The 27,989-nt window shown below is 33.3% G+C and overlaps 1 protein-coding gene across 2 annotated transcripts in view; it reads left to right on the top strand.

Moving 5' to 3' along the window:
• Positions 1 to 27,989, top strand: part of TCERG1 (transcription elongation regulator 1) — a 63,464-nt gene that overhangs the window by 12,652 nt on the left and 22,823 nt on the right. Inside the window, exons 6-11 of one of the 2 annotated variants that reach the window (XM_044664513.1) lie at positions 13,012 to 13,254; positions 17,988 to 18,050; positions 19,222 to 19,422; positions 21,574 to 21,686; positions 23,477 to 23,565; positions 27,697 to 27,857. In XM_044664513.1, coding sequence (XP_044520448.1) covers positions 13,012 to 13,254; positions 17,988 to 18,050; positions 19,222 to 19,422; positions 21,574 to 21,686; positions 23,477 to 23,565; positions 27,697 to 27,857 — 870 coding nt within the window. The remainder of the gene's footprint in view (positions 1 to 13,011; positions 13,255 to 17,987; positions 18,051 to 19,221; positions 19,423 to 21,573; positions 21,687 to 23,476; positions 23,566 to 27,696; positions 27,858 to 27,989) is intronic. The other variant, XM_044664514.1, reaches the window with a different exon arrangement.

Below are 27,989 nucleotides of genomic sequence, written 5' to 3'. Positions count from 1 at the left end.
TGGTAAGGGTAGGCAATGGGGGTCAAGTGACTTGCCCAGGGTCACACAGCTGGGAAGTGTCTGAGGCCGGATTTGAACCTAGGACCTCCTGTCTCTAGGCCTGGCTCTCAATCCACTGAGCTACCCAGCTGCCCCCATCTTTATGACATTTTATGATTCAGATTCTGTCTCTCCCCCTTCCTGAGGCAGTAAATAATCTAATACAGGTTATACCAATGCTTTCATGTGATACATATTTCCATATTGCTCATGCTGTGACAGAGGATGTATTACACATATAATAAAAAAAAATCATGAAGGAGATAAAGTGAAAGATGACACACTTTGATCTGCCATCAAACTCCTGCAACAGTACCTCAGTCTCTTGTGCATATCTTGGAAACTTGTTTTGCTGATAACAGTTTAGTCTTCACAGTTGATCATTGTACAGTATTTCTGTTACTGTATACAGTGTTCTGATTCTCACTTCAATTAGCATCAGTTCATATATGTTCTTTCCAGGTTTTTCTGAATTCATTATTTTCATTTTTTGTGGTATAGTATTCCTTTACAACCATATACCAAAACTTGTTTATCTATTCCCCAAGTGATGGACACCCCTTTGGTTTCCTATTCTTTGCAACTATAGAAAGACTACTGAAATATTTTTGTACAGATGTGTCCTTTTCTTATCTCTGATTTCCTTAGGATACAGACTGCAACACATGCTTTTAATTACTTTTGTAGATTTTATTGTGATATTATTGAACTTCCTCAGAACAGAGTCCATCCAATCTTTCTACGTTTTATCATTTTTATTTAAAAAAAAAAAACCTTGTTACAATAAAAAATTTTTATGTGACATTGTTTTTGATAGGTTTGCAAAGTAATAGCTCTAACATCAGATTCAGCAATGTATCATGCATATTTGAATGTGCATCTTTAGTTTCCTTGGTTGTTGAGGTCTCTTTCAAGTTTCTTAATTTATTGATCTTGAATGATCTTTAGACATAGACCATTCTCTTTCTTGTAGCATCTGGAGCTTCTGCATTCAAAGTTGTTTTTATATAATTTGCCAGACATCATTTCGACCATTCCAAAAGATGCAGGTAGCATCATTTCTCCTATTAAATGAAGTGTTTTGTTTTGGCAATTCTCAGAGCAGTCTTTTTTTTTTTTTTTTTTTTTTTTTTTGAGTTTCAGAGCAGTCTTATATAATACAAACCATCTTTTTACAGTTATGGTTTTTGAAGAAAAGAGTTTTTGCTTATTAAAAACATCTAATTTTCTCTGGAAAAATTCTTATTTTGTCAGTGTGGTCTTCATGTACTAGCTGAGTTTTCAGTTTATTAGGTTTCATGCCACCTGAAGCTAAAGTATTAAGACAAAATTAACACATTGTACTTTCCTTACTATCAGTAACGGTCCTTGTGAAATCCTAGTGATAAATGAAATGAATCTTAACTTTCTTTTGTGCACTTCAGTCAATAATCAACACTTATTATGTGCCTACTGTGTGCCAGGTATTGTGTTTAAGATTTTGGATTTTCTCTGTTTCTACTTAAACTATCCTTGAAACCAGTTATATTTACCACAAGAGATTGTTTCTCTTTAAAATTAAAAGACAAAAATTTAAGAAATTTAATTGTCAAAATGTTTTAGTTATGTTATTTTTAATTTAAATTTTCATTTTTTTCAATAATCAAGCATTTATTTTCTCTTCCTTCTAAGTCCCCATTGGGAAGGCCCCTCCCACAACAAACAAATAACCCCTTGTAATATGCATAGAGAAGCAAAACAGATTCCCATATTTGTAATGTCTAAAAATTGTGCTTCATTTTGCATCTTAAATCTATCATTTCTTTTTTCAGGAGTTGGATGGCATACATCATAATTAGTTGTTTGGAGTTTTTAGTCATTTCATTGATCAGTGTTCTTATAACTATTTTCTTCTCAGTTTTTAAAAAGTAGTAATTATTTTTAAAAACCAGTTTGTATTTTAGTTATTTTAGTGAATGATTTTGATAGGTATATCTATAATAGATATTATGACAATTTTAACTTCACATGAAAACTGCTTTCACATTGAATTTACACATATCACATTCAAATGCAGCTGGCACCTTGAAAACACAGCTTCTCTATTATAAGCTGACCCCAAGTGACTGTGAATGGTTGCAGATCTTGCAGGCTTTGAGATTCCATAATGTCAACCCAAATATGACTGTTTCATTTTATATTAAAATACCAATCCATTTTCACTGTAATCTGGAACAAAATGATTTTTTGTTAGTTTTGCTTTTGTTGACTTTGATATAAATTTTGTTTTTATTGAGAATTAGTAGATCTATTTATGTAAACGTTATACTTGAAAATTTCCAATAATTTTGACCATTTCTTTGTATCATTTTTCACAGTGGCTTATTTAAATAGAGTTGGAGCTATTGTAATTTCATCCCAACTTTATCTTCTCCTAATTTGGTATTGATTTAATTTGTAATGGCCTAACTGCACACCACAGAATCTTTTGAATCAGAAGTTATACTTATTTCAGTCATTAACTGGTTATTTTTTGTCTGTTAAAATATAGTCAGTTCTCCCTTTCTTCCTTCCTTCTCTCTATTTTCTTCCCTCTCTCCCTTCCCTCATCTTCCTATTTTCTTTTTGATAACGCTTTTTGATAAGCAGGTGTGAATCTTCTTGATAGACTTTAATTAAGCCTTTGACCTCTTTCATTACTGAATCTCAAACCATATTTTCTACCATACATAAAAGTGATCTTTCTTCATACTATCTTTATATTGAAGTCAGTGAAAATCAAAGGTGTATGTTGAGTTGGAGGAACTTAGTAGGTTCTTCCTAGAATTTCTCTATTTCTTCATGAATTTCTAATAAGATGTGGATTTTTACAAACTGCACCAGTCCTAATAATAATAATCTTTTTGCTTCTATTAATCATAAGCACCAATTCGATTCAATTCTAGGTTGGCAAATAACTTATGAAATAATATAGTAAATCCCCATTATTTGTGGATTCTGCACTTGCAAATTTGCTTACTTGCTAAAATTTGTTTGTAACCAAAATCAATACTTTCAAATGCTTTGATCACTCAGGATCATATAGAAATGAAAAATTTGAGTTACTTGATGCACACATTTGCAGTCAAGTTGAACAATGAACGAAGTGCCCTGCTTTTTTGCTCTTGTGTTGTAAACAAGTATCCTTTTTATGGTCTGTTTAGTACTTTTTAAAAAATTTTATTGCCTTTTGGTGATTTTGCTTTTTTAAAATGGCTCTGAAGCCTAGTACTGCAGTACTGCCTAGTGTTCTTAAGTACAAGGTTGCTGTGATGTGCCTTAATGGAGAAATATATGAGTGCTATTGGACTTGAGTTCAATGTTCATGAATCAGCAAAAATGGTACATTCAGAACAAGGAAGGGGGAGTTGCTTGATCTGTATGTGAGGCCTCTTCAGAAAGTTCTAAAGTAAATGTTATGATCAGAGATTCATAGGAAACTAATGATGTGCTTCACGTGGGAACAGTGGTTCACAAATTTAGTGTTTGTGGTGACTTTATAAAATGTAATTATTGTTAATGACAAGATTTGACTGTATTTTTTTGCCTTTGGCCTATGTTGAAGTCAACTCCACCTTCTCTTTTGTGCCTATTTTTATTCTGCCAATTTCTTTTTACTGCCTTAACTAATATATCTAGCATATCTAATATAGTATTGAATAACAGTGGTGATAATGGACATCCTTATTTTATCTTTTATCTTATTAGGAAGGCTTCAAGTTTATCTCTTATAGATAATACTTTCTCTTGGTTTTAGATAGCTACTAATCATTTTTAGAAAGGACTTGTCCTTATAAGAAAGAAGATTTGTAAGCTCTTTTTCTATTTACTTAGGTGAAACTTCTTTTTGTTTCCTAACTTTATAGCAAGTCATTCAAGTCTGACAGGATTCATTTATCTTTTTCCTTTAATTTTTTTTTTTTTACCAATTACATGTAATAACAAATTTCCAGTCAAGTTTTCCTTAGTTGTATGATCGATCTTATCTCCCTCACTTTCCCCCTTCCCTTCCTTCTGGTGCTGGCTTCAGTCTTGGTTATACATTTATTATAATGCAAACATATTTCCACATTACTCATTTTTATAAGTGGGTAGTCTTATAAAACCAAACCCCTAAAATATAAACCCAAATAAACACTTGAAAAAAATCTGACTTCAACTTTTTTCTCTTTGTCATAAGTCCTTCAAAATTGTCCTAGATCTTTGTATTGCTGAGAGTAGCTAAGTCTATTGATCATTCCACAATTTACTGTTACTGTGTACAAAGTTTTCCTGGTTCTGCTTATTTCATTCTACATCAGTTCGCGTAGGTCTTTCCAGCTCTTTTTGAAATCATCCTGTTCATCAGTTCCTTGTAGCATAATAGTATTCCATTTCCATCATATATCATATACCACAATTTGTTCAGCCATTCCCCAATCCATCCCTTAAATTTCCAAGTCTCTGCCACCACAAAAAGAGCAGCTATAAATATTTTTGTACAAGCAGGTTTCTTTCCCATTTTAAAAGATCTCTTTGGGATATAGACCTAGTGGTGGTATTACTGGATCAAAGGCAATTTGTTTTATAGCCCTTTGGGCATAATCCAAATTGCCTTCTAGAATGGTTGGATCAGTTCACAATTCCACCAGCAATTAGTGTTGATGTGGTTCATTTCTTCCTTGTTTCACTTCATTTTTTTGTTGTATAGGGAATTTAATATTTAGTGGATCAACAGTTGGGGGGGGGAATTTTGAAGTGAAAATAAAAAAATAATAAAAAATTGGCAAGAAGGAAAAAAATAGAGTGTCAAATAGTTAAATTACTGTTTAAGTGATTGGTCTGCAGACAAGAAGCACAATTTGTTATTGGGGTCTATACACAAAACCTTTCCAGTTCATTCTAGAACCTATTAGAATTTATTCTGTGTTAGAATAGCCTTTGAAAATCTGGGGTTAGGGGATAGCCGAGGGGCTCAGTGGATTGAGAGTCAGGCCTAGAGACTGGGGTCCTCCGTTCAAATCTGGCCTCAGATACTTCCTAGCTATGTGACACTGGGCAAGTCACTTAACCCCCATTGCTTAGCCCTTAACTACTCTTCTACCTTAGAATGAATGCACAGTATTGATTCTAAGATGGAAGGTAATGGTTTTAAAAAAAAAAAATAGCCGAGGGGCTCAGTGGAGTGAGAGTCAGGCCTAGAGACAGGAGGTCCTAGGTTCAAACCCGGCCTCAGCCACTTCCCAGCTGTGTGACCCTGGGCAAGTCACTTGACCCCCATTGCCCACCCTTACCACTCTTCCACCTATGAGACAATACACCGAAAATAAGGGTTTAAAAAAAAAAAATCTGAGGTTAATGCACACAGATATCTGAGTAGGACTTCTATGTAAATGATAACAAGGAATTGCTTTGAAGTATATAGAAAAATAAAAATGTTTTAGATTACTTTATTTCAAGGTTTTTTTTATTATCTGTTTTATTTTTTTAAAAATTAAAATTTTTTTTCAATCAAAAGAAATCCAACTTTCTCCTCCTTTTTTTCCTAACACCCCATTGAGAAAAAAGGGGAAAAAAAACTTCGTTACAGACATGTATATTCATGTAAAACAAATTCCCACATTGACCATGCCCTCCCAAATATACATATGCCTCAGTATATACTTTTGAGTTCATTACTTCTCTCTCAAGAGGTGGGTTGGCATGTTTCATTTTGAGCCCTCTGGAACTATAGTTGATCATTATTCATTTTGTCAATTTTAATTCCCAAGACTTTCAAAAGCTGCTTGTCTTATATTATAGTTTAAATTGTTCTCTTGGTTCTTTTACAGCATCAGTTTATATAGCCCCCAAGTTTCTCTTGAAATAATTCCCTTCAACATTTGTTACAGCACATAGTATTCACATTCAGAAACTAAAACTTGTTCAACTATTCTCAGTTGATGGTTACTCCTTCAGTTTCCAGATTTTTCCCATTGCAAAAAGAGCTGCTATCATATTTTGTATGGATGGATCTTTTTTCTTTTTGTTTGATCTCTTTGGGATATAGACCTAGTAATCATGGTATCGGTGGGTCAGATAGTTTAATAGCTTTATGAGCATAATTCCAGATTGCTTTTCAGAGTGCCTGGACCAGTGTGTTGTTTTACCAACAAGTGCATTAATGTATCTGTTTTCCCATATCCCCTCCAGCAGTTGTCCCTTTTTGATCAGTTTTGCCATTCCTATGAGTGTGAGCTGTTTTAATTTGCATTTCTCTGCTTATTACTGATTTAGAGCAGTAATGGAGCAACTTAGCTTTATATATAAGGATCTTAGAGGGTAGGTAGCACATTGGTTTAGAAAACCACATATGAACATTGTCATGCTCTATCTTGTTAAATATTTCTCACTTGCTTTTTTTTTTTTTTTTTTTTTTTTTTTTTTTTTTTTTTTTTTTAAGGCAATGGGGATCCTAGTGGCTTGCCCGGGGTCACATAGCTAGGAAGTGTCTGAGGCCAGATTTGAGCCCAGGACCTTCCATCTCTGGGCCTGGCTCTCAATCCATTGAGCCACCCAGCTTCACACCCCACACCCCCTTACATTTTAATCTGGTTCTGTGCTATACCTGTTTGACACCTTTGTAGAGTCTTTTCATGTGTATTGCTGTGTATTTGAATTTTTTTCTTCTAAATAATGCCTGTTTACATATAATTTTATTATTTATCTGTTTGGGAATGGCTCTTATTACAAAATTTGAATCATTTCCCTGTAATTCTAGAAATGAGACCTTAATCAGAGAAACTTAACTGCAAAGATTTTTTTCCCTATTTGTCTGCTTCTTAATCAAATTTTAGCTGCATTAGTTTAGTTTAAGAACTTTTTTATTTTATGTAATCAAGATTGTCCATTTTTCTTTATTTGATTTTTCTCTGTCTCTTGTTGATCATGAACTCTTTCCATTACATAGGTAATTAATTTCTTCCTTTACTTTCAAGGCTTATGTTGCATTTTAGCTGGAAGTATTCTAGCATTTTGGATCTGATTTATTATTTATTTATAAGTAAAATTTGAGTTCCAAATTCACATTCTTCCAGCTTGTCCTCAACCCATTGAGAAGGCAAGTGATACAACACATCGAGAAGATTCATACAAGTAAAATCATGCAAGATAATATATCCATATAAACTATGTTGCAAAAAAAGCAAGAAAATTGAAGGGTAATTTTGAACTCAAGTTCATTACTTCTCTGGAGGTGGATAGCAGCTTTCATCACATGTCTTTGGAAATTGTCTTGGATCATTGAATTGATCAGAGTAGCCAAGTCTTTCATTTCTTTTACAATATTGTTACTATGTACAGTGAACTAATTTTGATCACTTCTCAGTATCAGTTCATATTGTTCTCAGGTTTTTGTGAAACTATCCTTCTCATAATTTCTTACAGCACAGTAGTACTTCCATCACAGTCATATGCCTCAGCTTGTTCAGCCTCATTCTCAATTGATGAACATCTCCTCAGGTTCTTATTCTTTGTCATAAAAAGAACTGCTGTAAATGTTTTTGTACTTATAGGCCCTTTACCTTTTTTTTTTTTTAATTTAATTTTTTTATTTTTAGAAAAATTTTCCATGGTTACATGATTCATGTTTTTACTTTCCCCTCCATCCCATCAAACTCCCCCCCCCCCCCCCACATCCCCACCCCACCACCCGTAGCCAATGCACATTTCCACTGGTTTTAGCATGTGTCATCAATCAAGACTTATTTCGAGTCTACATCCCCAATCATGTCCGCATCAACCCAAGTGTTCAAGCAGTTGTTTTTCTTCTGTTTCTACTCTTGCAGTTCTTCCTTTGAATGTGGGTAGTGTTCTTTTCCATAAAACCCCCAGGATTGTCCTGGGTCATTGCATTGCTGCTAGTACAGAAGTCCATTATGTTCGATTTTACCACAGTGTATCAGTCTCTGTGTACAATGTTCTTCTGGCTCTGCTCCTCTCACTCTGCATCAGTTCCTGGAGGTCTTTCCAGTTCACATGGAATTCCTCCAGTTTATTATTCCTTTTAGCACAAGAGTATTCCATCACCAGCATAGACCACAATTTGTTCAGCCATTCTCCAATTGAAGGGCATCCCCTCATTTATCAGTTTTTTTTTTAACATTTAATAAATTTTATTTTTTAGAAAGTTAACATGGTTACATGATTCATGCTCTTACTTTCCCCTTTCCCCCCACCCCCTGTAGCCGACGCGCATTTCCCCTGGTTTTAACATGTGTCATTGATCAAGACCTATTGTTGATAATTGCATTGGTGTGGTAGTTTCGAGTCTACATCCCCAATCATGTCCGCCTCAACCCATGTTTTCAAGCAGTTGCTTTTCTTCTGTGTTTCCACTCCTGCAGTTCTTCCTCTGACCTTTACCTTTTTTTTTTAAATATCTTTGAGACATAGATCTAGTATTGGTATTGCTGGATCAAGGGGTATGTAAAATTTTATTGCACTTTGGGCATTGTTCCAAACTGTTCTCCAGAATGATTGGGCTAGTTCATGGCCAATAGTGAGTGCATTAGGGCACCTAACTCATATTCCCTTCAACATTTGTCTTTTTTTTTCCCTGTTGTGTAAATTAATCCAATACGTATAAAGGAGTACCTTAGAATAGTTTTAGTAATTTTCATTTTTTTAGTTGTTAGTGATTTGGAGCATTTTTTTATGTGGTTATTGACGGCTTTGATTTCCCCATAATACTTCTTATTCATATCCTTTGGCCATTTGTCAGTTGGGGAATGGCTCTTATTTTTAATTTTGACTCATTTCCCTATTTGAGTGATGAGGTCTTTATCAGAGAAACTTGCTGTAAAATTTTTTATATTATGTCAATGTCTTTCATACATTTTAGCAAAAAATATAGTTTTTCTGATTCTCTCTTTAAATTTGGTCTATTTTTACTTTTACTTTGTTTGAGATTGTGATTGCTACCCCTGCTTTTGCCTCAGCTGATAAGATTTTTCTCTTTCAAGTATGTTTTTGTAAAAAGATAAGGGTCTTTCTCTTTCAAGTATGTTTTTTGTAAATGATATATTGTTGGATTCTGGCTCCTAATCAATTCTGTTATTGACTTGTGTTTTTTTGGGTGAGTTCATGTCATACATATTCACAGTTATGATTATCAACTGCATTTCCCTCCATCCTATTTTCTCTTTTTAATTTTTATCTCTCATTTTACCCTGCCCCTTCTTAAAAGCCTGTATGACTTCTGATTATTGCTTCCCACAATCTCTATTTTATCACCTTCCTCTCCTACTTCCCTGTTGGGTAAGATAAATTCTCTACCTAACAGACAGAGGCTGTGTGATGTTCTTTCTTTTGAGCCAGTATCAGTTAGAGTGAGGTTTGAGCTTTGCCCACTTCCCACTTCTTCATTCTTCCCTCCATTGTAAAAATTCTTCTCCTGGAGCTTCTTTTTTGTCAGTTTTCTTCATTCTTCCTTTCTTCTCCCTAGTGCCAATGCATTCCTTTCTCACCCCTTCTTTTTTTTTTTTTTTATCATTGAACATAAATGACTCACATCCATGCCTTTTGTATATTTAGACTCCTTCTAATTGCCCTAATAATGATAAAGATCTTAGGAGTTAATGTGTCATCTGCCCACACAGAAATGTAAATAGATTAATCTTATTAATTAAGTTCCTTAAGATTTTTTTCTTTCTTTTAAAAAATTTTTCTCTTGAGTCTTGTGTTTGAATGCAGATTCTCTCACTGTGGTCTTTTCATCAGGAATACTTGAAAGTCCTATTTCATTAAATGTCTTTTTTCCTTTCAAAGATTATGCCAGTGGTTCCCAAACTTTTTTGGCCTATCGCCCCCTTTCCAGAAAAAATATTAATTAGCCCCCTTGAAAATTAATTTTTAAAAAAATTTTAATGGCAATTAATAGGAAAGACAAATGCACCTGTGGCCATCACCGTTCCCCTGGATCGCTACAGCATTTACCAGGGGGCGGTAGCACCCACTTTGGGAATCACTGGATTATACTCATTTTTGCTTTGTATTCTTGGTTGTAATCCTAGTTTCTTTGTCTTTTGGAATATAGTCCAAGCTCTCTGGTCTTTTAACATGAAAAGTGCTAAATCTTGGGTGATATTGACTGTGACTTCTTGGTATTTGAATGATTTCTTTCTGACTACTTAAAATATTTTCTCTTTGACTTGAGAGCTATGGAATTTTATTATAATATTCCTGGAAATTTTCATTTTGGGATCTCTTTCAGGAGGTGATTGTTGGATTCTTTCTTTTTTTTATTTTACTCTGAATCTTTAATATTTGGATAATTTTCCTTTATAATTTCTTGTAATATGATGCCTAGCTTGTTTTTGATCATGACTTTTCAGTAGTCTAGTAATTCTTAAATTCTCGATCTGTTTTCTGAGATAGTGGTTTTTTCAATGAGATATTTCACATTTTCTTCTATTTCAATCATCTTTTGACTATTTTATTTCTTATTGTCTTAGGGAATCATTAACTTTCACTTGTCTTAATTATACTTTTGTGGTATTGTACTGTTCAGTGATCTTTTTTTTTCCATTTGGCCATTTTTGTTTTTCAAAAGGGAGTTATTTTCTGCAGTGAACTTTTTATACTTTTACTATTAGGCCAGTTCTGTTTTTTTAACATTGTTTTTGATTTTCGTTGTGCCTCTTTTTATCAAGCAGTTAATTCTCTTTTCATAATTTTCTTACATTACTCTCATTTCTTTTCCCAGTTTTTCCTCTGTCCTTCTTACTTAATTTTTGAAATAGTTTTTAGCTCTCCCAATTATTCTTTTTGGATTGTATCTGATTTGCATTTTTTTCTTTGAGGCTTTGCTTATAGGTTCTTTCATATTACCACCTTCTGGGTTTGTGGCTTGATCTTCCTTATCACCATAGTAGCTTTTTGTGATCAGATTATTTTTTTAATCTACTCATTTTTTCCAGTCTTTCTTTTGACTTTGCTTTTGATGTTAAAGTTGATTTCTGTTACCCTGAGAGTGGGGAGACACTGTTAGAAGCTTCACACTTTTTCATGTTGCTGTTTTTTTGAGTTAGTTTTGGGGTTTTGTAAGTTTTCAATACTTACAAGGTGATAGCCAGGGAGAGGTGAGTCATTAATCTCCTACTCTGCCCTCTGGTTTTTACCTAGGAAGGGCTCCTGTTCCCTTATGCTAGTGTCTGGAACTGAGATCAGTTCTGTGGAATTGTGGCCCAGAACTGTGATTGGGCAGTGGAGGTGCTGAACAGCATCTTGTCCTGTGCTCCATTACTTCTAGAGTTTGAATTTTTATGGCATAAAAATTGAGTACTTCTAAAACTCATTTGGCTGGCTAAAATTTCCAGAGAGCCTTTTCACTTGAAAAGCTGTAATAGGAATGGGAGGATGGGATTAAGAAGGGCAAAAAAACATCTTCTTGTCTAGTTTTTGTAACTCTTATTCTGCCTCACTTAGTTTAGGGTCAAATATACTGGTAGGTGAAAGAACTTTGAAAATTGAAAGAATTCCCTTCTGTCTTGAGTATAGTCCTGCCTGCCTCCCAGCCTCCATTTCTCAAATAAAAATATTTCTCAGATGTTTACCATATGTATTGATACTTCCTTTTTAATGCTAAAAGGTAATTAAGAAATGTTATCAATAAACTTTATTTTTTTATATTGTTTTGAAAATATTATTATGTTACTATGTTCTAAGACCTGGTCTGTGTTAGATCAGTTGATTTCTTGGTTCCTGAAAGATAGTTGGTTAGCCCTACTGCCATTTATTTAGCCAAGGTTAGTTTGTCACAAGTTGTTCACATTTCTTAAGGTTAAATATTGTTGTTCAGTTATCAATTGTGTCCAAATTTTTATTATCCTTTTTTTGCAAAGGTACCAGAAAGATTTGCCATTTCTTTTCTAGCTCATTTAATAGATGAGGAAACTGAGGCAAACAAGATTAAGTGACTTTCCCTGGGGTCATACAGCTAATTGTCTGAGGCTAGATTTAAACTCTAGAAAATGAGTCTTACTGATTTGAGGGTTGGCACTCTATCCATTGTACTACCTAGCTGCCCAAGGTTAAATGTTTTTCTTTATTAGCAACTGACTACATAAAAAAAAAAAAAAAACCCCGAATACTGACAAATTTTTTGGATCATTGGGTGACTTAAGTTATTTAATGTTGTTTTCCTGTTTGAACCTGGCCTGCATTTATATTTGAAGCCATTACCTTCACTTAAAGACTTTATTTATAATAACCCAGCGGAATTGTGCTGTAGGCAGTGGGGGAGTGGGGGTTTGTTTAGGGGAGAGGAAAAGAACATGAAACATGTAACTATGGGGAAATATTCAAAATAAAAATTAAAAAAAAAATAAACACACAAGCAAGCAAACAAATAAATAATTATGCCCTAAAAAAAAAAGACTTTATTTAAAGATATTTACTGCCTTAAAAAAAACCCCTTACCTTCCATCTTAGAATTGTCTGTTCCAAATATTGGTTCCAAGGTAGAAGAGTGGTAAACTCCAGACAATTGGGGTTAAGTGACTTGCCCAGAGTCACACAGCTAAGGAGTGTCTGAAGTCAGATTTGAACCTAGGACTTCTTGTTTGTGGGTCTGGCTTGATACATTGAGTTATCTAGATGCTCTAAGACATTTACTTCTAACTAAATATAGGTACCAATTAGGTAGGGTGTATTTTTTTTTTTGTTAAGTAAATGCCAAGGTTGGTTTTTAACATTAACTTTACCAAAAGATTTGGTAATTTTTTTTGGATTTGTTAAGATTTTTTTTTTTAATGGTGCATGTGAAATAAATGTTAAAGCAAAATGTAGGGTAAATGTGAGTCTTTTTAGATATCACCACTATGACTTGTACATATTAATTTAAAGTATCTTATGTTTATAAGTAATACTTTATAAATATGTGTTGTAATTTGGTTTATGAAGAAATAAAATGTTTTTTGTTTCATCTTTTATCAGCACCCACCACACAAGATCAGACACCAAGTTCTGCTGTTTCAGTTGCCACACCTTCAGTTAGTGTTTCAACCCCAGCTCCTACAGCTACACCTGTACAGACTGTTCCCCAGCCACACCCCCAGACGTTGCCTCCTGCAGTTCCTCATTCAGTACCTCAGCCAACAGCGGCAATACCTGCTTTTCCACCAGTAATGGTACCTCCATTTCGCGTCCCCCTTCCTGGCATGCCTATTCCACTACCAGGTAAATCAACATCTGATAATTTTCTTATTTGCTATGTTTTTCATATTGTCAGCAAGTTTGTTCTCATGTGTCTGTTGCATATGGAATTTGCCTTGAATCTCATCCATTTTAAAATGTTTTTTTGAAAGATTCATGGCTGACTGCAGTAGTTTCTCTTTTAAGTTTTGGTAAATTTATCTTTTGTTTTTGTATTTTCACACTTGATATATACACCGATTGCTAAAGTTAGTCACATTTAAAATGTAGTTATCTTGAATATTAGCTTCACATATAAAAATTGGTATCTTTTTTCATGTTTTAAATTCAGTTATTTTTAAGGGATCAATTCTGTTAATGGAGTAAAAGATATTATACATTTTGTGGACATTAAAGTATGAAATAGAATGCAAACCATTTAATTTAAGGGGAAGAACCTCTATAAGACCCTAGAAAACTGTTGCTGTAGGATAAAGGCCTGGACCTTACCTTAATGTGAAATCAAGGTAAAATTTAACCTTTTATACTAAGTAAGAATTTTAATACTTGGAGAGGCTAAGAGTGCAAAAATATTGAGGAAACAAAGATAGTTGAATAGTCCTTTTATAAAAATATGAAATAGTGATAGTGCTAGATATTCCAAAAATTTTGGTGCTCTTGATATTTCAAAGTACATTTTGAATAATAAAATGTTAGAATTAGCCATTAAGAGATCAATTAGTCCTACTCCCTTGATTTTATAAACGAGAAAATTGATGTCCATAGAATTATAACATAGTACCTAGTCTCAAAGTTTAGTGATTTTTCATTATACCTTGCAGCTAGTATTCCACATCGGTTCTATTTTATGTTGAAGTATTGAATCAAGATGTAGAAGTAGTTCAGAAATGACTTTCAGTTATATAAATATTCAACATAAGCATGACTACTTTCTTAGATGTAAATATTTTGGTTTTTTGAAATCAAATTGACAAGGAGACTCCTTTTCTGAGAGTACTCTTCATTTTTATTTTTTAACCATTTACTTTTTAGCCATTTTCTGTCCCAGTAAAAATTCTAAGACAGAACCAGGGGTAGGCAAACAGGTTTAAGGGACTTGCCACAGCTAGGAAGTTCCTGAGGCCATATTTGAACCCAGGCCCTTCTGACTCTAGGCCTGATACTCTGTTCTCTGTGCCACCTTGCTGCCCCCAGATAGTACTTTTTTATCAAGAAGGTACCAAGAATAGTCTTTAGTGAACTGATTCTTTTATATGAATCAATGAAATGCTGAAAATTGAAAGTATGACAATTCATTTTTTTCATGTAATTTTTAGTATTTTGGCACTTATACGTATAGAATGTGTTAGTCTTATCTTAGTAAGAATCTGTTCTGAAAGTCATTGTTCTAAAAGTCATGAAAAAATATGACTTATCTTTATTTTAATCTTTAATATAATTGATATTTTAGAAGTTGTGATTGAATAAAGAGTTAAAGTAAAGAGTCAATTTAAAATGCAATTTATTTAGGTTCTTAAATAACATGTGTTTGCCATGCTGATAAAAATGCCAGGCATTAAAATTATTTCCTTATAACTAACTGTAGTTTTTAGGTACCTGCCAAAGTATTCACATTTATTAATGACCTATGATGATCTATAGCAGCTCAGCTAATTCAGAATCCAGAGCAGCCCAAAGGTAGGAGATTTCCTTATCTCCAGGTGCCCAGCCCTCTCCAGAATGTGATCTCTGGCCTGATTCAGTTTCTGTTAAGGCCACTCTTAAAAACTTTGGATTCCTATTGTCTATTGAATAAAATTTTGACCCATGAAACTGGCCAGTGCTCTGTCCATTATGGTGCTACTAAGGCATTCTAGCTTTATTTTTCCCTACTATTTCCCTTCATGTAGTCTGCATTGCAGCTAAACGCAACTACTTTCTTATCATCTCTAGTACAATCCCAAACTCTCACACAGTATGTGTTTTTACTAATAGCAGCCAAAACTTAAATTGCTTGAAGCTTAATTTCTTTTATGATAAAAAAGAAAAAAAAACTGTTGTTTTTTGCAATTAAGTTTGCTTTTGACTTGGTTATAAAGCCTATTTTTTTTTTTTTAATAAGAACTAAAGAATTAGTGGAAGGGTTTTTTGAAATGGGGGAAAAAAAACCTTCCTTTCATTTTTATTTCATCTTTTATTAGTTCCAACAGCATTAAGATGAGATCCCAAGTTCTGAACAGTTGAAGGAGCTGGGGATGTTTAGCCTAGAGAAGATGAAGGCGGGGGAGACGGGGGATATGCTAGCTGTCTTCAGACATTTGAAGGGCTGTCATGGGGAAGAGGTAGGAGATTTATTCCTTGTTGCTCCAGAGGGAAGAACTAGGACCATTGGGTAGAAGTTATAGGTAGGCAGAATTTGACTTTATAAAGAACTTTTGTAAAAATCAAAACTGTAGTGATCTCTCAGTTACTGGAAGGCAAAGTATGTTAGGAATGTTGTAAAATACATAACTATATTGGGAGGGAGGGTGGATTAAGTTAAAAAATGTACTTGCTGAGGTTCTGTGATTTTTTTTTTTTTTTTTTTTTTTTTTTGGGAAAGGAGGCTAATTAGAACAGAGTAAGTAGTGTTATACTATCTTTCATTTCCCCATATCTTTTTAATCCATTCTTTTAAAATGCTTCATTGAAGTTGGAAGAGGAAATATAGAACTAGCATTTTTATCCCTTTTTCATTCAATTTTTCTGTTCCTTATTTTTATCTCTTCCTCTTTCTGTACCCTTGAACTTACTCTGGAGCAAGAGAAAGGCACAGGAAAGAAAGAGCAATGATACAGGTCATCAATTGGAGGAATATTATAGAATTGGATTTCCAATTTTTAAAGTAGAAAAATCTCAGAGTTTTAGGAAATTCTCTTAATTCCTGAAATTAAGTGGAATCCAAATTCCTACTGGGATTTCTGTAGTTAAAAGCTAATAATTGAATAAAAAGTTTTTTTCTTAAAAGAACATACTTTGAAGAGATATTTTTAGGAAAGTTGGACAATTGTTCCCTTAAAAATAGTTGAATGAAAACCTGTAGTTATTTTGTGAATTTTTGTCATATGGATGTGATCATCCAGATAAGATAAACTTTTGTTTTTTATTTGTTCACTTAAAATTTAAAAAAATCTGAGAATTTTATTATACTTTATATCTTTTAAGTGAAATAAGATACATGTTGGCCTGACTGATTTAATGAGGGCTAATAATCCCTAAAATGAATACATTTTAGTTTTATATTATTTTTCATATTTTTAAAAATTAACTTCATTGGGGTGAAGATAATTTTCTCAAATTAATAAGAAGTTCCTCTTTAAGATGAAGGTAATTGTTTCATTCATCCTGTAGATGGCAGTATTTATACTGAATTACTTCTAATACATGCTATAACTTCCTTCACAAAACGAATTTTTACAATGTTTTTTAAAACATTAATAATACCAAATCTTATTCTGAAACTAAAAAAATTAGTACTTTGTTCAGTTTCATGCATAGTAAAGTTCTTGTTTCGTGTGTCAGATTTAATATCTTTAGCTTTAATAAATCTTAGGTTAAAAAGTTTAATAAAATTGAAGACTTTCTTTAATCTTAAAAACCAATAAAACACAAAACTTTTATTCTAAAATTTTTATTTTATTATTTTACAAACCCAGGGGTTTAATTTCATGTTGAGTGTCAGAAGAAAATATTTTTTCCTGTCCTTTTCAAGGATAAAAGAAATCTTTTTAAAAAAAGCATGAGTTTTATTTTTTCTTACTACCAAAATGTAATTTTTCCATCATATTCTTTCTTTTTACCTTTTTCTTTGATTCTTTTTGAAGGCTAAATTAAAATGATTTGTTTTAAGGTTTCCAGCATTTCTTTTCATCTCCCTTTCTAACCACAGCAGTTATTTAGTAAGAGAATCCATTTATCCAAAAATTTGGGTTGGGTACAGATTTTTTCATAGCATATTTTATTCATCATTAATTCAGATTAAATAACATGATTATTTACATTAAGTTCTCTATGTGCACAGTTTTTAAGGATTAAGGGAATGGCAGTTATCTTAGTAGTATTTTGTGCTGCCATCACAACATTCCCAGCCCTTTAATTCCATAGGAAAAAACATTGCTATTCTATAGTACTAATCGTTGCCATTGTGGTATTAGTTGAGCTTCACCTGGTTTTTTGTGATTTTTTTTGGAAAGTATGCTTTGCTTTGAGGTATTTTCATCTACTCTCATTCCTCACCCTCTTCTCCTTTGTGTTATTTTTCTTTCCCTGCATGAATGTATCATGCATCAGCTATTGCATGTTGTTCTAGCAGCATAGTAAAACAAGAGTGTATTGTCAGTTTCATGCTGCATCTGCCCTCCACTGGTTTCTAAGCAACAGCAGCATGGGTTTTGATGTCCTATGGGAAAGTATCCCATATGAGAATTTTAAATGTGTGTGCATGGAAGAAAATGTCTTCCTATATTGAATTTAAACCCCTGAGCTTCCTTCAAATGTTGTTGTAGTAGCTGGTTCAATATAGAGGTAAATGTTGCTATAATTTATAGTTAGCATTATTGACAATTTGGCACCACTTCCCTGAAATGTGAGAGCAACAAGAAATTCTTTCCTGTGGTCTTTGTCTTTTCCAATGGAAATGGCATTCTAAATTGTACTGGTAAATTATTATTATCCTGAATCCCAGTGGTAGCTGACATACAATGGCAGCTTTCCAACATGCTTGCTTATCCATTTTACAGGTGTAGCAATGATGCAAATAGTCAGCTGCCCGTATGTAAAGACAGTCGCTACCACCAAGACCGGTAATTCTTAAAACCATCTTAGTTCGTTTTGTCTGTAAGTTGGCATGGTAGTGAATGTTGTTGTTTATATTTTTTTTCCCAGTTGAGTGGATTTTTATATTTTGATTTCTAATGAGCAGTATAAATGCAGATGTCACATTTGGCCAACACTTAATTTTCCCAAATAGATTTAGTTCTTTTTGGTTCACAAAACCAAAATAAGGTCAGATTACTTTATTACTTTATGTAATAAGTGAACTATTTCATTTCCATATACATAACATTTAAATTTTAGTTTAAATTTTGGTGTGTGTGTATGTTTTTCAGTTAAATTAAAAAATCATTTCCATGTATAAAGTGATGTGATTGTGCTTGCATGCTAGTAGGTATGTATGTGTGATTATTTGTATGGATAGTATAAATTTACATTTTAAAATTATTGAATAAAGCTTTTTAGCTGAAGTATTTTTCCATGTTACTAAACTTGGACTTATTTAAAATGTTTTAATTAAATTTTTAGTGTGTATCTCCTTTTTTATTATGTAGGACATCAGTATATTTATTTAATATGGACTTATCTAGTTTGTAAGAATTAAAGCTGAAACTTTAAAAAAGCTAGAGCACATTTGCTTTCCTTATTAATGAAAAATAAAAACTGAATTTTGAGAGATAGCTGAAGGGGACAAGTAGCTTGACTGAAGTTTAAGTGTGTGACATATCAGTCATTCTTTAACAGATATAAGTTCATGGACTTAAATGTTTAATACCTTTTTAGAACTAGAAGGTTGTCTGAAATTTAATTATGTTTTTGTCTTTTCGTTTAAAAATGATATTAAAGAGTTATTTTCCCATTTTGACAATTATTATGTACGGTTATCTTTATAATTTAATGTTTCAACTGCTTGCTTATTTGAAAAGAATTTTTAAAAAGTATAATAGAAAAGATCCAACTTCTGACAATTCTTTGCATTGTATTTCAGAATCTTTGATTTATATGTTAGTACTTCAAAAAGAGGGGAACCATAGACATCTTTAGGCTAATGCACTTTTTGGTCTCACCAGCTTCTTTATTAATTTATTACATAAAATACAAGTTTACTAAAAATTATTTAGCCTAGTATGTTTAAAATTTCATTGTTTTGTTTTGCAGTTTGATAATTTATTGTTTTATTTTTTCATTATTCTCTTTTAGGTGTATTGCCAGGAATGGCCCCTCCTATTGTACCCATGATACATCCCCAGGTTGCTATTGCTGCTTCACCTGCTACCTTAGCTGGAGCAACAGCAGTTTCTGAATGGACAGAATACAAAACAGCAGATGGGAAGACATATTATTATAATAATAGGACATTAGAATCTACCTGGGAAAAACCCCAAGAACTAAAGGAAAAAGGTATAGTAGTTTTAATGACCTATCAAGTTGTCCTAGTCAATTTTGATGAAGCAAATTTAGTACTGTAGGAAATTCTGAAACATTTTTATTGGCATAACTGAATCAATATTATTTCTTCAGTGAATCACTCAATTGAATTTGTTTTAAAAACTTGAAATCCACATGTCATATATTTGTCACAATTTTCCCCATTTGGAAAAGCTTTAATTATTTAAGGACATTGAAATGATTTTCTCAGTAACTCTATTGTCAGGATTGTGTAAAATTATTTTAAAGATTCAAGTTTTTAGGGCTCGTTCTCAAAGAGAAGGAAGGTGTTGTTCTGAGACATACATTGTTTCTTAGGCCACAAGAGTCTACTTAGGATATTGTTTCTGTCAGTATAATACATGAGTTTTTAGAAATGATGCCTGAAAGAATATCATAATGCCCATCTACAGTGGATAGGTTGTCTTCTTCCTTTCTGGAGAATTAGATCTTAAATATTAGTACTAAGGATCTTCATTATCAAAAACTAAAATTGGGATGTAATAATTTTGACATAAAATGTCTTTAATAAGTCATCATTATAGCATAATTAAGTCAGCAGTTAGGAAAAATTTTTTTACTTTTTTTATTTTTTACTTTTGTAGTTAAGGAAGACATTCTATTCTCTTAATAGGGGTAGCATTTTGTCATAATTATTCTTTTTTTAAAAATTAAAGTTCATTTAATTAATTAAGAATATTTTTCCATGGTTACATGATTCATGTTCTTTCCCTCCCCTCCTTTTTCACCCACTTCCGTAACCAACAAGCAATTCCACTGGGTTTTACATGTGTCATTGATCAAGACCTATTTCCATATTATTAATATTTGCAATAGAGTGATCGTTTAGAGCAGTGGTTCCCAAACTTTTTTGGCCTACCGCCCCCTTTCCAGAAAAAATATTACTTAGCCCCCTGGAAATTAATTTTTAAAAAAATTTAATAGCAATTAATAGGAAAGATAAATGCACCTGTGGCCATCACTGCCCTCCTGGATTGCTGCAGCACCCACCAGGGGGCAGTGGCGCCCCCTTTGGGAATCACTGGTTTAGAGTCTACATCCCCAATCATCCCCATCGAACCATGTGATCAAGCACTTGTTTTTCTTCTGTGTTTCTACTCCCATAGCTCTTCCTCTGAATGTAGATAGTGTTCTTTCTCATAAGTCCCTCAGAATTGTCCTGATCACTGCATTGCTGCTAGTAGAGAAGTCCATTACATTTGATTGTGCCACAGTGTATCTGTCTCTGTATACAATGTTCTCCTGGATCTGCTCCTTTCACTCTGCATTAATTCCTGGAGGTTGTTCCAGTTCACGTGGAATTCCTTCAGTTTATCATTCCTTTTAGCACCATAGTATTCCAGCACCATCAAAAACCACAACTTGTTCACCCATTCCCCAATTGGTAGACACCTCTCATTTACCAATTTTTTGCTACCATAAAGAGCATGGCTATAGATATTTTTGTACACCTACTTTCCCCTATTATCTCTTTGGAGTACAAACTCAGTAGTGGTGCCATATTTATTCTTAATTGAATTTCTGTTCTCTTTGAAGACACCTTAAATTATTCCAAGATTTTCAAATGTTCCTTCAGTGTTACCTGGAGAAGTGAAGGACTAGTTAAAAATCACTGTATTGGGGACAAATAATCAACAACCAGATGCAGTGGCTAGCAAAGGGGAAATGTATAAGAAAATATTAATATTTAGATGGATTAAGTAAGTGCAGATGAATTCACATTTTTTTAAATTTCCATGTTAACAGTCTATGTATTAGATTTTTCTTTAAATGCCATTATGTTTTTATTTACAGTATGTCTCAGTAAGCTGAAATATTGATGGAAATTGACTGAGATGCTTAAGTAGTACAGCTCTGTAATAACATTCATTTTATGCAAGTAGCACTTAAAAAAATAATTCTTTATCTTTATTTAGCTATTTGTTATCCGATTTGATGACATGATCTCAGTTAAGATACGCCTTACTTTGGAAGGCTTTTTTGACGGAGATTAATTAAGTTGTACATTTTTATATTTAAGATTGATATTAGTCACTTTGGAAGCTCCACTAAGTCTTTATTGAAGGATATTAATTAAACTTTTAATAGAATATCTTTTTATAGAAAAATTAGAAGAGAAAATTAAAGAACCAATCAAAGAGCCTCCTGAGGAACCTCTACCAATGGAGACAGAAGAAGAGGAACCCAAAGAAGAACCTATAAAAGAGATCAAGGAGGTAATGGACCCTGAATCAAATTAATGTGAGATAAATGATTTTGAGTAATTTTCCATATATACATTTGTAAAATGTATGTGCTTAATAAATATTTCTTGATATGAAATATATTTGATATAATTGAGCACAGTTATACATTTGAGAGCTGAACCTTTTAAGATAATTTAGAGTTTATTGTTGAGGTTTCACTTGAAAAAATTTTTTTATTTCAATTCTAGATGGATTTACTAAAATAATTCAAATATTTTGCACAATTTTTAAATAATGAGTGCATTTTCTTCTCCACTCGTTTTTTTATGGTCGTTACCTTCTTGTATTTAATGATAATGTATAGCTCAGTGAAAAGCTATCCTCTGGAAGTATTTTTCTTTCAATAAGAATTGTTTTTTCATGTGAAAATTTAGACTGAAAAGTTCTTTAGTCCTTTTCTGGCCTTTCTAGTTCAATACTGTGAAATTTATTTACATTTCAGTATAGAAATTCATGGAGGGGCTGGACCAACTATATTGCAGTCTTCTATGGAGGGAAGGGGGGATTTGGCCCTAGGGGAATGAATCAGGAAAGCATTTATTGAGCTCCCACTATGTTCTAATCCCTGTAATAAGTGCTGGAGATATAAATACAAAAGAGATACAATCTTTGTCCTCTTAGAGCTTACATTCTAATGGGAGAGATGATACTTCTAGGGGAATGGAACCTAGGTGTTTTAATCTTTAAAGGTACTACCTTGTAGAGTAGAGTTTGTTGATATACCCTTTCTTGGAGCAATGATATTGTTGTTTTGATTATTATTTCGAGACCTAAGGGTGAAAAATGGGGAGGTGGAGTGGAGCGGTAGATATCTGTGGCAGTAAGACAGAACAGTGGTAGCACCGAAATGTAGTTAAATGTCTGTTGTTTCCTAGATAAGTATCAATCAGCTTGACTACTGGACTGTAGTTTCAAAGGTCAATGACTTCATTCCTCTAGGACAGTGACCTTTTGAGCTTGGTGTGTCAAAATTTGCCCAAAAAAACGAGCATAACTCAGGTGGTGTGTCACTTCGAGAAAAAAACCATCATTTTGTGATATTTATAGTTTAAATAACAAAAATGCATAATTGTAATATATAACTATTTAATAAACCAAAATAGGTAAATTAATATAGGTAGAATTATCATCTATAGTGCACAGAGTGTCTACACTACACTACAGCAAGTGTTTTATCCTCGGCATGCGGCCCCATACTTCTCTGTATGCGGCCGTGTGTCATTGAAAATGGCTATGCTTGTTAGTGCTAACACATGTGTTATAGGCTTGCCATCACCACTCTAGGGCATGGTCTCTAGTGGTTAGAGTGCCCAGCAGAAGCAGCAGCAGCAGCAGCTGGAGGGCAGGGCAGGAGGTGACGAAAATAAAGTGTGGTTTGAAGACTAGGGCAGGTGGGATGGAGTAGGAAGGTAAAAGCTCTCTCCTCAAAACGCTGTAGTAAAATCTGGCCTCAGACATGTCCCAGCTGTGTGACCCTGGGCAAGTCACTTGACCCCCATTGCCTACCCTTACCACTCTTCTGCCTTGGAGCCAATACGCTGTATTGACTCCAAGATGGAAGGTAAGGGTTTAAAAAAAAACAACAAAAAAAAAACCGCTGTAGTAAATACTTAGATTTAAAGCACCCCCTCAAGGTATCTTCTCAATCTAGTTGTAGCCTTGGGGTGAAACAAAAGGTTTATATGATTATTGTTAAACAAGTATGAATTAAGTGGAAATAGAAAATTAGATGGTCTTAGTATCACACATTTTCTTCATAGGAGCCCAAAGAAGAAGAAATGACAGAAGAAGAAAAGGCTGCCCAGAAAGCAAAGCCAGTAGCGACTACACCCATTCCTGGCACTCCTTGGTATGTATGTATTTCTACTCTTCAGGGAATAATGCCTTTATTTATATTTTTTCATATTTCTTCTATGAAGTTATTTCTTTTTCTTTCCACATTAAGAAACTTATTTTCTTATCAGGAAAGGCATATTTCCAACTCTGAAGAAGTTTCTGTATATCTTAGGTAATTCTGTACTCATTTCTTTTAGTCCTAGCTCATTTTAATAACTCTAGAATCCAAAGAGCCACATAGTTTCATAACTAGAATTTTATCCCCCAGCAATATTGGTGATAATTTGTCATCTAAAGTGACCATACTGAGACTCTGCTAAATCCCAACCTAAATTCTCAACTTTTGGAAGTTAAATTAAGGAAAAGTGAAAATTTCTAAGATAGCTATGGTAGTTCTCCCTGGAAAAGTTATTTCCCTGAGAGCATACACTTTCAAAATAGAGAAGATTAGGGAATTGATAATATATTTTAGAAATTAGAAAATCAAATAATTAAACAAAAAATAAACACAAAGGAAAAAATCTTAAAAATTCAAGGAAGAATTGTTAAATTGGAAGTTAAACTAGGTTAGTACAAATTTTGTGTTGAATATTCTATTGTATTCTAATTCTATGAAAATTAATAATCCATGCTTAGTATACATGATCTTGGGCAACTAGAGGGCACAATGGATAGAGTGCTGGGTCTGATGTTAGAAAGACTCATCTTTGAGTTCAAATCTGGTCTCACTTAGTAGCCATGTGAATTTGGGCACTTAACTATGTTTGCCTTAGTTTCCTAATCTGTAAAATGATGAAGAGAAGGAAATGTCAAACTACTCCAGTATCTTTACCTAGAAAACTCCAAATAGGGTTGGACAAGTCTGAAATGACTGAACAATATAACAACATACGCTCTTCCGAAAGCAAAGGTCTGACACCCCCTGCCTCCCATTCATTTAATTCTTGTAACTCCTGGTTACCTCCACAGTCAAATATAAGATCATATGTTTATCTTTTAAAGCCCTTCACAACTCGATTCTTTCCAATATTCTTACCCTTTACTACCTTCCAAGTGCTGCTTCTTGCACACGATACTCCATATCCCAATTAAGCATTTTTCAACATCTGTTGCATATGCCTGCATATAAAACATAGTTTCCAGTAATGCTTGTGCTTTCCTTTTGTTATTTTGAATTTATCCTATCTATAACTTGTCTTTAGACATTAGATCATGAGCTCCTCTATGGCAGGGATTATATTTTGCCTTTTTTGTAATCCTAGCACTTGACATATTGTCTGGTAGATATGTAATGCTAGTTGATTTGACTTGAGTTAATAAGCAGAATATTCATTTGATTAGAGAATATTGCTTTATATGATTTGAAGGTTTAAGCACTTTACATATATCATCTCGATCCTCACAACAGCTCATGAGTTAGTTGCTATTGTTCATATTTTATAGATGAGGAAACAGAGGTTTAGTGACTTATTAGAGGTCATAGCTAGTAAGTGTCAGAGGCAGGATCTGAACTCTAATCTTTCTGACTTTATGAACAGTGCTCTGTTTTAAATCAATACTTATGTAGTGCCCTACTGATCAGAGAAGTTCACATATGTTATCTTTTTTTTTTTTTTTAAATCTTTGTAGTATTTTCCTTCCCAATTCTGTTGGAGACATCACTATCTTTCTAATGTTTTCATGTTTATAATATTTACATTATACTCTTTCATTTTTCCTGTTCCCCACTTACTAAGTCAGCTGCCAAGTTTCCCCTTTTCTCTTTCACTACATCTCTCCCATCTTATCCTTCTTTTCACTCACACGGCCACTACCTTAGTTTCAGACCCGTATTACCTCTTGCCTAGATCATAAATTTTAATTGGTCTCTCTCTGCCCCAGGTTCTTAAATCTATCCTATATACTACTGCCAAAATAATTTTCCTTAAATGCAGGGGCAGCTGGGTAGCTCAGTGGATTGAGAGTCAGGCCTAGAGATGGGAGGTCCTAGGTTCAAATCCGGCCTCAGACACTTTCCAGCTGTGTGACCCTGGGCAAGTCACTTGACCCCCATTGCCCACCCTTACCACTCTTCCACCTATGACGCAATACACAGAAGTTAAGGGCTCAAACAAACCAACACACAAATAAATAAATAAGTAAATAAATAAAATGAAATAAGTGCAGATATAATCATGTGACTTCCCTAACCAACTCTTAGTGATTCCCTGTTCCCTAAAGTAAACTATAAATTCCCTTGGCTAGCTTTTAAAATACTACACATTGTAGCTTCAACCTTTCTTTTCAGCTGCCTTCAACATTACTCCTGTACTTGGCTAAACTGGTTGACTTTCTGTTCTTTACTTAAAGCACTCTATTTTCTATTGCCATATTTATGCCCTTGCCAATCCCCATACCTGTAATGTATTCCCTAATTTCAGTCATAGGGTCTCTCTGCTTTTAAGATGCAACTCAATAGCTGTGAATTGTTTTCTTTTTTTTTTTTTTTAAGAAGACAAGTTGGAAATACACATTAAGAGCTATAAAGCTGTTCATTCTCATTGACCTAGGGATTATTAGGGTTTGACCTTAAGGGCATCATTGAAAGGGTAGGAAGTTCTGTATGTAGGAAAATATTCATGAAAGTTTTGTTTGTTATTCAGAATAACTGGAAATAACACAAATGCAATGATTGTGTGTGTGTGGAGAGGGGCAGGATTAAGATGCACCTTAAGCACCATCTTCTACACAAAGTCATTCCTGTTCTTCTAAACTCTTAGTTGTCTTCTCTCCCAAACTACCTCATATTTGTTTAACCACTTTATATGTATTTGTATTTGCTAACTTTACATTTATATTGTATGTATTTTTATATGTATTTGTTATCTTCCCCCATGTAACATGAGCTCATCATGATTAAGAAATATTTTTTCTTAGTACTTGTTTAGCATATAATAGGGCTGGATTATATACTTGCTGATTGATTAGCTCGATGTTATGGCAGAAAGAATTCAGTTGCTAAGAATAAAATCAAGTATATACATTATTACAAAAGCTTCAAATGCAATGACTTTCTTCTTGTACTCATTTTTATACTTTATTGGTGTAATAGTCCTTAGCTCCACTCTGTGATCCTCATGAATTTCTCTATGAACTCCATGATAAAGTCTGACTTTACATTTGCCACCAGAGGGCTTTCTTGGACAGAAATTTCTGTCATTATGAAGAATTATATATGTGTAAAGCACATTTGAGCAAATCTTAGGAATGTTATGATGCTTACATTTTACTAAAAAATGTTATTACTCAGTCTTTTATCAACTAGAAAAATTTATATGAGGTTTTCTTTAAATAGATGAAAATATATAATAGTTATTTATAAAGGTATTGTTTAAATCTATCTGTAATTTATTGCCAAAAACTTTATGGGAAATTATCTTGTACAAGATACCATATTTTAGTTGCTGAATGAAAATAGTAGAATATTGTCTTTCCTATAAATAAGACACTGAAATATTCTAATTAAAAAATTCTTAGGATTTCCTGAATAGTAATAACATCTAAATTTCTTGTTCTGTGCTCAAAGTAGGTTTTCCCCAGGATCTAAAGCATAATTTGTATATTTAATTAGTACTTCTTATTACATTTAGTGGCCTGAGTAGTTATGTATTATGTTTTGTATAATATGTGCCTTGCAGGGTTTCTTTCATTTTTACAGAGAGAGAGAAAAGGAGAGAGATTTTTCAATAACAGGGTACATTTCGTCACCTGATTTTTTTTGGGGAAAAAATAAACTCATTTGTTCTTCAGCATTCTTTTTAAGTTTCTCATTTTACAGTTGTTTAATCATCCTTCAGTGTGTTGACACTCAGTTCTGTTTTTGAGAGAGCTTTAAATTTAGCATTCTAATGCTGGATTATTTTAATAAGGATTATGTTTAAATGGTCTTTAAACTCTGCTTCAGCCTGAGGTTCTTAATGCTTCCTATAATTTTTTCAGGTAATAACATAGTTATTTTATTTTAGTCATGAAATATGTTTTTTATTTGAAAAAGCCATGTCTTGTTCTTTGTGTTTAAGAAAAATTAAATTAGAAAAAAGATTTTTTCAAGGTATCACTAAATGCCTACAGAGAGTCTCTAAAACTATAATTTTTGAATTCTTAGGTGTGTTGTTTGGACCGGTGATGAGCGAGTTTTCTTTTATAATCCTACAACTCGTCTCTCTATGTGGGATAGACCTGATGATCTGATTGGAAGAGCTGATGTTGACAAAATTATTCAGGAACCTCCTCACAAGAAAGGAATGGAAGAAGGAAAGAAACTGAGTGAGTGTAAAGTTTAATGTTTATTTTCTAGTATTTAAAAACTAATTTCTCATGTTTGAGAGAATATAATTCCTTTTTAAATATAAATTTCATTTTTTAAGGGATGTAGACATTTTGAATAGCTAAAAAGCT

This window comes from Gracilinanus agilis, chromosome 2, assembly GCF_016433145.1.
Source record: "Gracilinanus agilis isolate LMUSP501 chromosome 2, AgileGrace, whole genome shotgun sequence".
In the NCBI taxonomy this organism is placed as follows: Eukaryota; Metazoa; Chordata; class Mammalia; order Didelphimorphia; family Didelphidae; genus Gracilinanus; species Gracilinanus agilis.
Note: the sequence above shows the minus strand (reverse complement) of the source record. Positions and strands in the feature narration are given on the sequence as shown.